Source organism: Chanodichthys erythropterus, chromosome 7 (assembly GCF_024489055.1).
Source record: "Chanodichthys erythropterus isolate Z2021 chromosome 7, ASM2448905v1, whole genome shotgun sequence".
NCBI classification, from domain to species: domain Eukaryota; kingdom Metazoa; phylum Chordata; class Actinopteri; order Cypriniformes; family Xenocyprididae; genus Chanodichthys; species Chanodichthys erythropterus.
In genome coordinates this window covers 39351150-39362880 of record NC_090227.1, presented here as the reverse complement: position 1 = coordinate 39362880, position 11731 = coordinate 39351150, and the positions used below count along the sequence as shown (strand labels likewise).

General features: G+C 35.9%; 1 protein-coding gene across 1 annotated transcript; it reads right to left on the bottom strand.

Annotated features, from left to right (window-relative positions):
• Positions 1-1670: 1670 nt before the first annotated feature.
• qpctla (glutaminyl-peptide cyclotransferase-like a) lies at positions 1671-10522 on the bottom strand. The gene is made up of 7 exons (XM_067389418.1): positions 9622-10522; positions 7717-7863; positions 6572-6865; positions 4801-4962; positions 4457-4556; positions 4254-4370; positions 1671-2754 (listed from the first exon to the last, which is right to left on the bottom strand). The coding sequence occupies exons 1-7, from the start codon at positions 9829-9831 to the stop codon at positions 2609-2611; spliced, it is 1176 nt and encodes a 391-aa protein (XP_067245519.1). The 5' UTR covers positions 9832-10522; the 3' UTR covers positions 1671-2608.
• Positions 10523-11731: the final 1209 nt, after the last annotated feature.

Here is an 11731-nt window from a genome sequence, read left to right as displayed (position 1 = left end):
TGGTGCGTAAGTGTGCATGTCCTAATCGCCAAAAACAATGATGTAAAAGTGAATTACCAACACCGACAGATGAAAGGATTCAATGGAATCAATTCAATGGAAAGGATTCCGGAAGAGAAGACAATGCTGAATAAAGTCGTAGTTTTTGTTATTTTTTGACCAAAATGTATTTGATGCTTCAAAAACTTCTAACTAACCCACTGATGTCACATGGACTACTTTGATGATGTTTTTATTACCTTTCTGGACATGGACAGTCTACCGTATACATTTTCAAGGGAGGGACAGAAAGCTCTCGGACTAAATCTAAAATATCTTAAACTCTGTTCCTAAGATGAATGAAGGTCTTACGGGTTTGGAACGACATGAGGGTGAGTCATTAATGACATCATTTTCATTCTTGGGTGAACTAACCCTTTAAAATAAAACGTGACAGAAAATTGACAGTTCATTCAGTCAAACTGATGGATAAGCTTTATTTCTAGGGCAACCTTGTGATTTGAAATGACTCGTTTCAGTCTTTTTGACTGGAAGTTCCCCAAACCGGAAGTGCAACCCATAAAACGCAGTAGGCTCGTCAGGAATAAGGTGGATAAATCACAGCTGTCTCTGTTGGCATAGGACTCTGTAAAGAGCAGATCAGGGGAATCTGCTGACGCTTTTCAGCCGTCTATGCGGTTGTGTTTTCTGATGTGCGTTTGGCTGACAGTCTGGCAGAAGTAAGCGAAATGGCTGAAATCACTTACAACACCTTTAATGAAACAGAGCATCAGTACAACTGTCAGCAAACGCCATTTTTTTATTTTACTATTTTTGTAACTTTTGTAAAGATTTTAGAAAACATTGAGAATAAGAAAAGTAACCTTTGTGTTCCAGTGCATACTGTAGTTTAGGAAAAAAAGTACATTATACTTGTGAAACTAGTGAATTGAGATGAATTTTTTTCCATGATATTTTTCCATTGCTACAAAAACTAAAATAACAAAAGATTAGATCACCCAAAAATGAAATTTCTGTCATTAATTACTCACCATCATGTCATTCTACACCTTTAAGACCTTCGTTCATCTTCAGAACACAAATCAAGATATTTTTGATGAAATCTGAGAGGTTTTTTATCTCCCATAGAAAGAAACGAAATTACCTTATTCAAGGTCCAGAGAAGAAGTAAAGACGTCGTTAAATTAGTCAACATGACTACAGTGGTTGAACCTTAATGTAATGAAGCGTCGATAATACTTTTTGTGCACAAAAACAAAACAAAAATAACAACTTTATTCAACAATTTGAACTGTTGTCATACGTAGTTGACGCAGTGCAGACTTCCGTGTTTATGTCCAAACGCTGGCTCAGTATTGGCCGACGCTGTTCACGTGAGCAGCACGACGCATGCATGTGATGCTGACGCAGGAGCCGGCCAATAATGAGCCGCCGTTCGGACATAAACACGGAATCACTGCACTGCGTTCACTGAGTCAACAGCCTAGGAGACTGACAAGAAAGTGGAATAACTTTTGAATGAAGTCTTTGTTTTTGTGCACAAGAAGTATTTTTTTATCAAAAATTTTAATTTCATCAAAAAATATCTTAATTTGTGATCAGTAGATGAACAAAGGTCTTACGGGTTTGGAACGACATGAGGGTGAGTAATTAATGACAGAAATTAAATTTTTTAGTGAACTAACCCTTTAAGTTGACATGAAATAAATTCACCCCATTTATTTTCTAAATGGATGTTATTGATCTCTTATTGATCCCATTTCTTTCAATTGACTGTAAACTCACATTCAATTTTCACATTAATTTTCAATTAACAACCAATGGATTGAATCAAGTCCCACCCTACATTTTTTTTCTTCTTCTTTTTCTGTAATCCGTTTCACTTGGATATATGTTACAGTACATAAGAAAAGATATATCGCTACTTTGTTTTTGTGGTCCCAAAGAATTGCATATCAATACAGCAGCAGACTTTGTTTAATTGGCTGTAACTCAACAACGACAAAACCTAAGAGACTCCGTTCCAGTGTTTCCTTAAGTTTATTATGAATATCCATCAGACCCTTCGCTTGGTCTTTTGGTTGATAATGGTAACAGCTTAACTAAAGAATGTAAAAAATAAGATCTCTCCATCAGGTCACATGACATTTTACTCACAGATTCTTAAAACAAGTGTCTCTCAATGTCTTGTGTACTGACCTTCTTGTAAATGGCACCGCCACTGGCCCTAACACAGCTTGAATGCAAAGTGTAGTTCATCAATAGCACATACTGTGCAAATTATGATTAATGAACTAAAAACTAATGTATAAAATGTATTTCATTACCAGTTTTTCATTCTCAGTCAAAAGAATAAAGTCCTTTCCCACAATATACAGCTGCTGTAACATGAGTGTTTGTCCTATTATGAGACATGGCTCTTTTCAGCAGAAAAATATAGGAATATTATCAGTACGTACCATTCACACTCCAAATAAACACATTATACTGCATGCGTGTCTCTTTGGTCATTCTGATCTATGGCTCTATTATTATTATTAAATCACATTCAACTGTGCTGAACACTGGTCATGTAAACATCTGCTGTAGGATGATCATTACAGCATGTTTAGAGGCTCAGGTACTCAGCCACAAAGATGGCCAGGATTCGAGTGAGGTTTTCCACCGTGGGCCGGTGCATCCTCTCCTCCGCATCATCCAGCGTGTGCCAGAAAATGGGAAACGGTGTGGGGATCAAGTGTAGCACAGGTACACCTGGTTCAGGGGTACAAACAGGACAAATTTAAAATGAGCTTTATGTTGTTTCGTAAACACAGACTGTTTACGCTGATATGTGCATCATTTTATATACATACACTACTGTTCAAACGTTTGGGGTCAGCAAGCTTTTGAAAGAAGTCTCTTATGCTCACCGAAGGCTGTATTTATGTGATCAAAACACAGAAAAAAATGTTGCCAAATATGATTACAATTTAAAATTTATATTTTTTCTATTTAAATATATTTTTAAATGTCATGTATTCCTGTGTTGCAAAGCTGAATTTTCAGCATCATTACTCCAGTCTTCAGTGTCACATGATCCTTCAGAAATCATTTTAATATGCTGATTTGCTGCTCTTTTTTTCATGATTCTTTGATGAACAAAGTTCAAAAGAACATTTATTTGAAAATGTTTTGTATCATTATAAATGCCTTTACTGTCACTTTTGATCAATTTAAAAGGGTCAGGACATGTGTTTTTCAAATTATTTTAATGTTCCTTGAGGTTCATTTTATATTCGTTTTTTTTTTTTTTTTTTTTTTACTTTATTAACATTATATATGCAGAAAAACAATTATTTTCACCCTTTATTCCGTCCCTCTGTCTGAAATTATCAGTTTTAAGGCACAGCTCCTTTTAAGGCTTGTCAGGAAACAGCCACTGTTATGATTGGCTAACATCACTACATAGGAACCCGTATCAACGCTCACTCGATATTGCACAGAAGTAAGTGTTTTGAAAATAATATTATCCATTTAAACCATAATTTAAAGACAAAGCATTATGAAATCATTTACTTGAAGTTTGTGATGAAGCTGCAGTCAGATCCAACAGAGTTGCTGCTTCATCTCACAACAAAAGTTTCTTTGTGAACTCTCCATTACACTGTGCCTCGTTTACAAAAAAAAAAAAATGCTCCGAACAAACATATAATCCTCTGATGTGATCTGAATCTACTTGTATCCGACACTGGGATCCCTCTGAAGTATGTACAGAGACTCAAAGGAGCCGTTTAAACTAGACGCGTCAAAGCGAACACTCTTTCATTAGTCCTGTTGTCGACAGACTCAAGTGTGTGGAGTGTCAGAAACTGAGTGCACATCTGTATAATGTATCATGTTTAATATGCGAATGTCAGCTGTTAAGCTACTGAATGCCAGTGGGCGGGGCTTATGATGCAATGATATAAAACTATTCGTCGATGTCTTGCTTTGGAGGCGGTCATATGCAAATGTTTTGCCTGTGCAATGTCACAAATCCTACAATATCCAAACAACCCATTTTTGGAGCTTGATTGAAATAAATGCTTTGTTTATAATGAGGAGGATATTTCAAGATATGAAACTTGCAGGATGTTTTAATGGTACAAATACCTCTTATATGTCAAAAGATCAAGGCAAATTTGATTTCTCATCATCTTCATAAAACAACAACAAAAATTCTTACTGACTCCAGAAGTTTGAACAGGAGTGTATACTGTATATTTCTATACCTCTGTTTAAGAATGGAATGTGGTCGTCCTGCACTGGACCAAGATAAAAATCCTTCCTGAAGTAACTCTGTTCTGATGGATGAGACATCAACAAGCCCTGTTTGTGGAGTCTCTTCTCTGAAAGAGACACAGAGAGGAATGCTGACTGCAGAGGTCATGTGTTTGTAGGAAGAAACCCAATCTGGGTTGTTTTTAACTTATACCTGCTGCAATGAGTCGGTCAAACCATCTTGCTGTGTTATCAAAGTGATTTACAATCAATGGTTCTGGGCCACCAAGCAGGTCCAGCAGGACTAACAGATCCTGGGAGGAAAATAGAGTTTTAACATTAAAAAAAAAAAAAAAAAAACAATAGCAGGGTATTTATTTTTTAACAAGTAATGTTTTGGGTCTAGTGTCACACAATTAGTTAAAATAAGTATTAAATTGGACATGCTAATACTTGCCAATACCCTGAAATAAAAACCAATAAACATTCTTTACCATTAATCACACAGCAATATATATTTCTTTATATATACAGTATATATACCTTTCACAAACTCACCACTGCCTGGAGTAGAGTGGTTTTGGCGGCTCCAGAAGGGTGGGGGGTACGGGCCATAAGTTCAGCCAGATGACGAGAGCCATAGAGAGAGTCTGTGTCTGTCCATTCCTCAAATGCCTCCTCTCCATCAAAAAACACCAACTGCAATGTCACCGCAGACCTCTGGAGAGAAAGATGCTTGATTCAACACAATCTGCTCAGTGATGCAGCGCTTTCTTGTTCAAAATGCCCTCAAAATGCCAAATGTTTTTAAGCCTTATTCAGACGGGACTAGTTTTCCCAAAAGACTTGTTTCACAGACGTACTTTGTGATTTCAATCCCGTCCAAATCTGCCATGTCTGTGTTTTCCGCACACAACCTCAGTAAAAATAAGATCAAATTACCTACTGTTTTCCGGCTAACTCAACGGTCCTCTGAGAAATCTAATCCCGTCTGAATACAAAAGTCTGTGACTGCTGATATTGTATTATCCTAACACTTCTCCTCAGGTGTTTTTTGACCTACCTAAGGTACCGTTTACGCACCAGTCTTCTGCATTCTTTCATTTTAGTTCAATATGGCTGGTATCCAACAAAAATGATGAAATAATAAATAGAGCCAAGTTGCATAAACTGCCCATTTTAATATTAGTGTCAAGTAAGTTACTTGTCTAGATGTCTTACATGGGTTTATTATAAACAGGCACTTCTATAAACTCATGTGAATGTTTTTTAATAAATTTAAATTATATCAATAAATGAAATACATATACACTACCAGTCAAAAGTTTTGAAACATTACTATTTTTAATGTTTTTGAACAAAGTCTCTTATGTTCATTAAGGCTGCATTTATTTCATAGTAAATACAGGAAAAAAGCTGTAGTCAGCATCATTACTCCAGTCTTCAGTGTCACATGATCCTTCAGAAATCATTCTAATATGATTTATTATCAATGTTGTAAACAGTTGTGCTGATTAATATTATTTTATAATCGGTGATACTTTTTCAGGATTCTTTGAGTAAAAAGTAAAAAAATATCAGCATTTATTTAAAATAGAATTCTTTTGTAACAATATACGCTAGCGTTCAAAAGTTTGGGGTCAGTAATTTTTTTTCTTTCTTTTTTTTGAAAGAAATTAATACTTTTATTCAGCACGGATGTGTTAAATTGATAAAAAAAAAAGATAGTAAAGATTTATATTTTGAATAAATGCTGTTCTTTTTAAACCTTTTATTCATCAATGAATCCTGAAAAAAGTATCACAGGTTCCAAAAAATATTAAGCAACACAACTGTTTTCAACATTGATAATAACTTAGTATCAAATCAGCATATTAGAATGATTTCTGAAGGATCATGTGACACTGAAGACTGGAGTAATGATGCTGAAAATACAGCTTTGATCACAGAAATAAATTATAAAGTATATTAAAATAGAAAACCATAATTTTAAATTGTAATAATATTTCACAATATTACAGTTTTTTCTGTATTTGTTATGAAATAAATGCAGCCTTAATAAACATAAGAGACTTCGTTAACATTAAACATTAAAAATAGTAATGTTTCCAAATTTTTGACTGGTAGTGTACCTCATTCTGTAATGCCCACATCTAGAAAACGCACACTCCCACCTCTGTAATAAACATGGAGATGTTAGTTCCGTCCATGTCGGTACATTAAATCACAGATGTCAAGTGGTAAAAATTGTAGCTCAAATGTCGTTTAGAAAAAGGGTCCCGTCCGAATAAGGCTTTAGATAACTCTTTTCCTCATGATGGCGCTCTACCTGGTGTTTGAGGGCTTTAAGCTGTGTGTCCAGAGCAGCGGCCAGCTCCAAGATCATGGCACAGGGAATGGCTGAATCACTGGCACCCACAAACACCCGCTTGGGGTTTTTAGGGTCTGCGGGTAAGATCTTTGAGTCATGGTGGCATGCTAGGAGCAGCCTGCGAGGAGCCGAGGGGTCCAGCACTGCTAGCACATTGGTAAAGGTCACATCACCCTTCGGGGTGGATGAAACGAAGGAATTCTCCTCCAGCGTCCATCCTGCCGACAGTGAACCCAGCTGGGATAAGATATGCTGTAGTTGAAAGAGGCGAGAGAACTTCAGTAAACTTTAACCCCCATGTTGTGACCCGGAGAGGATGCTAGTTAATGTTATCGCATTGGACTAAAATTTACTGACTTTACTTACCCAGAGTCTAACAACTTCCCCTCCCAAAACTTTGATAATGTTTGTAATTTTTTTGTGTTTTTTTCCCCACATTGTAACACTTGTGGTGTTCACGGTACAAAATATTGCGTATAAATCTCTCATTGCTCAGTGAGGCCTACGATCAGTCAGTTTCAAAAATAAATACAAAATCTGTCCTAATTTTAAGAAAACAAGTTGACAAAAAGATTGAATTCATTGTTTGGTGATAAAATAGCGTAACAAGTGATTTTTCTGCAGTCCGATAATTTTTGACTGGAAACGCAACAAGTGTGACTTTGTGCCATTTTGTAATTTGTTTAAACATTAATGCACACTAGTGTGATAAACACTAAACAGTGCAAATTTATTTTTTAAATATTTTTTGTAAAACTGACACAAATTATGCTTTTTTCACTCAAAAACTGAGGTACATAAGCTCAGATAAATAAGGCCTACGATCAACCAGTTCCAAAAATAAACACAAAACCTGTCCTAAATGAAAGAAAACAAGCTGACAAAAAGATTGAATCCAATATTTGGTGATAAAGTGGCATAACGAGAGATTTATAAGCAATTTTTTTGCAGCCCAGTCATTTTTGACCGGGAACACCACAAGTGTGATAGGGTTTTCAACACAGCACAAGGGTTAAGAAGAAAATATAACCAACAGAAAACAATGTATTTTGCGGTGATTAGATAGTAGTAGAATATATTTATGGTTGAGGCTGTGGCATTACCTGTCGTATGGTCTGACTGCCTGCTGTCCCAGGCACTCGTTCAATTAGGAGGGGCCGCAGGTGAGTCTCCCAGAGCCGATGCCCATCCACCTGTGCTGCAAACTTCTTCACTTGTGCCACAGAGTGTTTACTTGGCTTATGGGAAAGCTGCAGAAAGATTAAGGAAGAGGTGGGCATATGACTATTTATTTTGGCTTAGGAGGATGATTAGACATCCTTTTAACAGGCCACGTCCTGTAGAGTTTAGCTCAACCCTAGTTAAACCAATCTGAACAAGCATACAACTTGAGTGTCATACGACAACTTTGCATGCATATCTGATGGAATATGGTGCACAATTTGCTTATTTTATGGTATCACTTTTGGAGTATGGCAGTGTGCCTTCTATGTTTAAAAAGATATTGATGGAAAAAAAAAATATATATATACAGTCAAACCAAAAATTATTCAGATATTTTGATATATTTTTACTAGTGGGTGCAGGACACTATGGTTCATTTATGTAAGTGAGGATAGCAAAATAAAGTAAACTGTGACATATTATACCCAAAAATTATTCAGACACTTTGACCTGACCATGTTTTGCTTAAGTGTTATCTGACATAAGATACATTTTTTCTGACACAGTTTAACTCTGAGATCTTGTCATATTTTATTACCATTTTTTAAACTATAGTAAATAAACTGTATTAATGAATGAAATGTTCAAGGTGTCTGAATAAATTTTGGTTTGACTGTGTATATTAGAGTTTAAAAAGTAGTTTTTTGCCAAGAAAAAAGATATACTACAATTATAATTTTCCTTAATATTCTGAATTAGCATTTATTTTTACATTTTCAGTTTTCATATTAATTTCAGTTTTATTTACAGTTCATCATTTTAGTATTTTAACCTTTACTCAACATTAGATCATTTAGAAACATTTGTCACATGAATTTCAGATGCTGTATCATATTAGCTTGCCATACATCTCAGAATAGCATTTATTTGAAATATGAACATAAAAGATAAAATTTACATAAAAGAAAAAAAGGTGTGACCTTTCTGTACACCATAAGCATTGTAGTTTTTTATTATATAATTATATTTTATGTCATTTTAGCTTTATCTCTTATTTTTTTTCATAGTTTGTTAATTATTTACATTATTTACAGTTTCATTGCAGCTTCAAAGGGCTCTACACAATCCCAGATGAGATATAAGAGTCTTATCTAGAGACACCATCACTCATTTTCTTAAAAAAATAAATAAATTAAAAATTATATTCGTTTTAACCATAAATGCTCATATTGAACTAGCTCTCTTCTTCTCTATTAGAATTCCAACAGAGTAGATGCTGGTAAGTGTATTTCTGCCCTCCACAGGTCAAAGTTTGAACTAAATTGTCATATACAATATGCTAGTGCAAGTATATAGCAATTTAGTTAAACAATTTAGTCTAATAGAGAAGAGAGCTAGTTCAAGATGAGCATTTATGGTTAGAAGAACGTATATAATTTTAAATTTTTTTTTTGGAAAATGAGCGATGGTTTCTCTAGATAAGACCCTTATTCCTCATCTGGTATCGTTTAAAGCCCTTTGAAGCTTCAATGAAACTGTAATTTTGACCTTCAACCGTTTGGACTCCATCGAAGTCCACTATAAGGAGAAAAATCCTGGAATGATTTAATCAAAAACCTTAATTTCTTTTCGACGGAAGAAAGAAAGACATAAACATCTTGGATGACATGGGGGTGAGTAAATTATCAGGAAATTTTAATTTGAAAGTGAAGTAATCCTTTAATTCAGAAGTAAATAATGACTTCGGGTCTACAAACCCTTAAAATGTGACTGAACGTGTTAGATAAATCATCTCAACATGTCGTTAAGATGCATTCCCATACTTTAGCTCAATGTCAACTCACCCTGTCCCTGATGAGATGTGCAGCATGATGCTGTATTGTGTTGCTGGGCTCTGCAGACAAATACAGCGCCAGAATCATGGCCAGCGACAGCGCGCCGCAGAGACACAGCAGCAGCACGCGCACGCGCGCCACTCTCAGCGGAGCCCAACCGGCCAGCGCGTGCCCGTTATTGGCGTGCAAAGCTTTGGACCTTCGGCCGGCTCTTGACATTTTGACGTGGCGTTGACTGCTGCGGACTCCCGGTTAAAGATGCTAGAGGCGTGTCCCTCCAGCTTCGGCACTGACCGCACGCCAAAGGACACGTCAGCACTTTTAACCGCCAACTTTGTCCGCCAAACCCTATTGTCACCGTGCAGCGCGCGCTGATGCTGTACAAAACACTAATCTATGGCATTTTAGAGGCTGACAAAACTGGTAATGTTTTACACGAGTGTTTTCTATACGAATAATCAGCCTGAGGTGTTTCAGGTCCTCTTGAATCAGAGATGACCTTTACTCTACTAAAATTAACGTAACGTTACTTTTCCCGTTTAAAACGTCACATTTCACATGACATAAAGCGATTTTACCTTATAAATGAACTTAAATATGGCCAGGAACTTCCTTAATAGCGCTGCACCCTCTTAAGATCAAAAAACACGTAAAGTAAACTGTTCATATCCTTCCGTCTGGAGTCAATAGGTGTCTATTAATAATACACTGACTGACTGAAGTCTCTCTGTCAACACTTGAGCTGGACTTCAGCCTCTCTGCTCTAAATCAATCACCGCTTAGACACATCAGCAGCTTTGAAACTGAAGTCGCTAGATGAACTCTTTTACATGGCGAACTAACAATAGAAGGCTTTTCCTTTGCTGCTTCTTTTATTATGGTTTCTAAAGAGTGTACAGTTTGACTGCGCTTCCGCCATGATGATGTCAGTCTGGCTGAGGCACCATGTCATCTTAAAGGGACAGGCGACAAATACCGCCTGCGATGTTGACTTGCAGCGTGCCGTGCATGATAATTTTTTACATTTTGATCGCTAGTTCTGGGTGGAAACTGATTATATATGTAATATGGAAAATACTTATAATCAGACTTAGTATTTTATTGATTACACGAGTTCAATTATTAATCATAACTGACTTTCATTGATAATCTGCCCAGCACTGCTGAACAGACATGAACAGGATTGCATGATTACAAAGTAAATAAACTCTTAAAGGATTAGTTCACTTTCAAATTAAAATCTCCTGATAATTTACTCACCTCCATGTCATCCAAGATGTTCATGTCTTTCTTTCTTCAGTCGAAAATAAATTAAGGTTTTTGATGAAAACATTCCAGGATTTTTCTCCATTATAGTGGAATTCAGTGGCATCCAGATGGTTGAAGGTCAAAATTACAGTTTATAGCGATCCCAGACCAGGAATAAGGGTCTTATCTAGAGAAACCATTGCTCATTTTCTTAAAAAAATAAAAAAAATAATATACATTTTAACCATAAATGTTCATCTTGAACTAGCTCTCTTCTATTCTCTATTTTAATTTCGGCAGTGTAGACACTGCTACCCTCCACAGGTCAAAGTTTGAACTAATTGTTATATTCAAACTTTGACCTGTGGAGGCCAGTAATACACTTAGCATCGTCTACACTGCCATTTATTGTTAAAACATATATAATTTATGTTTTTTTTTTTTAGAAAACGAGCAATGGTTTCTCTAGATAAGACCCTTATTTCTCGTCTGGGAGCGCTGTAAACTGTAATTTTGACCTTCAACCGTTTGTGCTCCACTGAAGTCCACTATATGGAGAAAAATCCTGGAATGTTTTCATCAAAAACCTTAATTTCTTTTCGACTGAAGAAAGACATAAACATCTTGGATGACATGGGGGTGAGTAAATTATCAGGAAATTTTAATTTGAAAGTGAACTAATCCTTTAACTAAAGCTTCTTTGTGCTGTTGATTTGATTTAAAAAATGATAATGATAAAATTAAACGGATCACTGATTCTTCATTGGTTTTCTAATTAATGTTGGGCATTGGTGACTGTTTTAATGGGAAAAAAATAAGAGTCTTGTTCCTGGGGTGGTAAAAGGACTGGTAAAGTCTTTATTATTTTAAA

Coding starts and splice junctions, on each gene's coding strand:
- qpctla (XM_067389418.1), bottom strand. CDS start 9,831: ATGTCAAGAGCCGGCCGAAGGTCCAAAGCTTTGCACGCCAATAACGGG. Junction 7,864..9,621: donor CACATCTCATCAGGGACAGG/GTGAGTTGACAT, acceptor ATCTTTCTGCAG/CTTTCCCATAAGCCAAGTAA. Junction 4,963..6,571: donor TTAAAGCCCTCAAACACCAG/GTAGAGCGCCAT, acceptor CTTTCTCTCCAG/AGGTCTGCGGTGACATTGCA.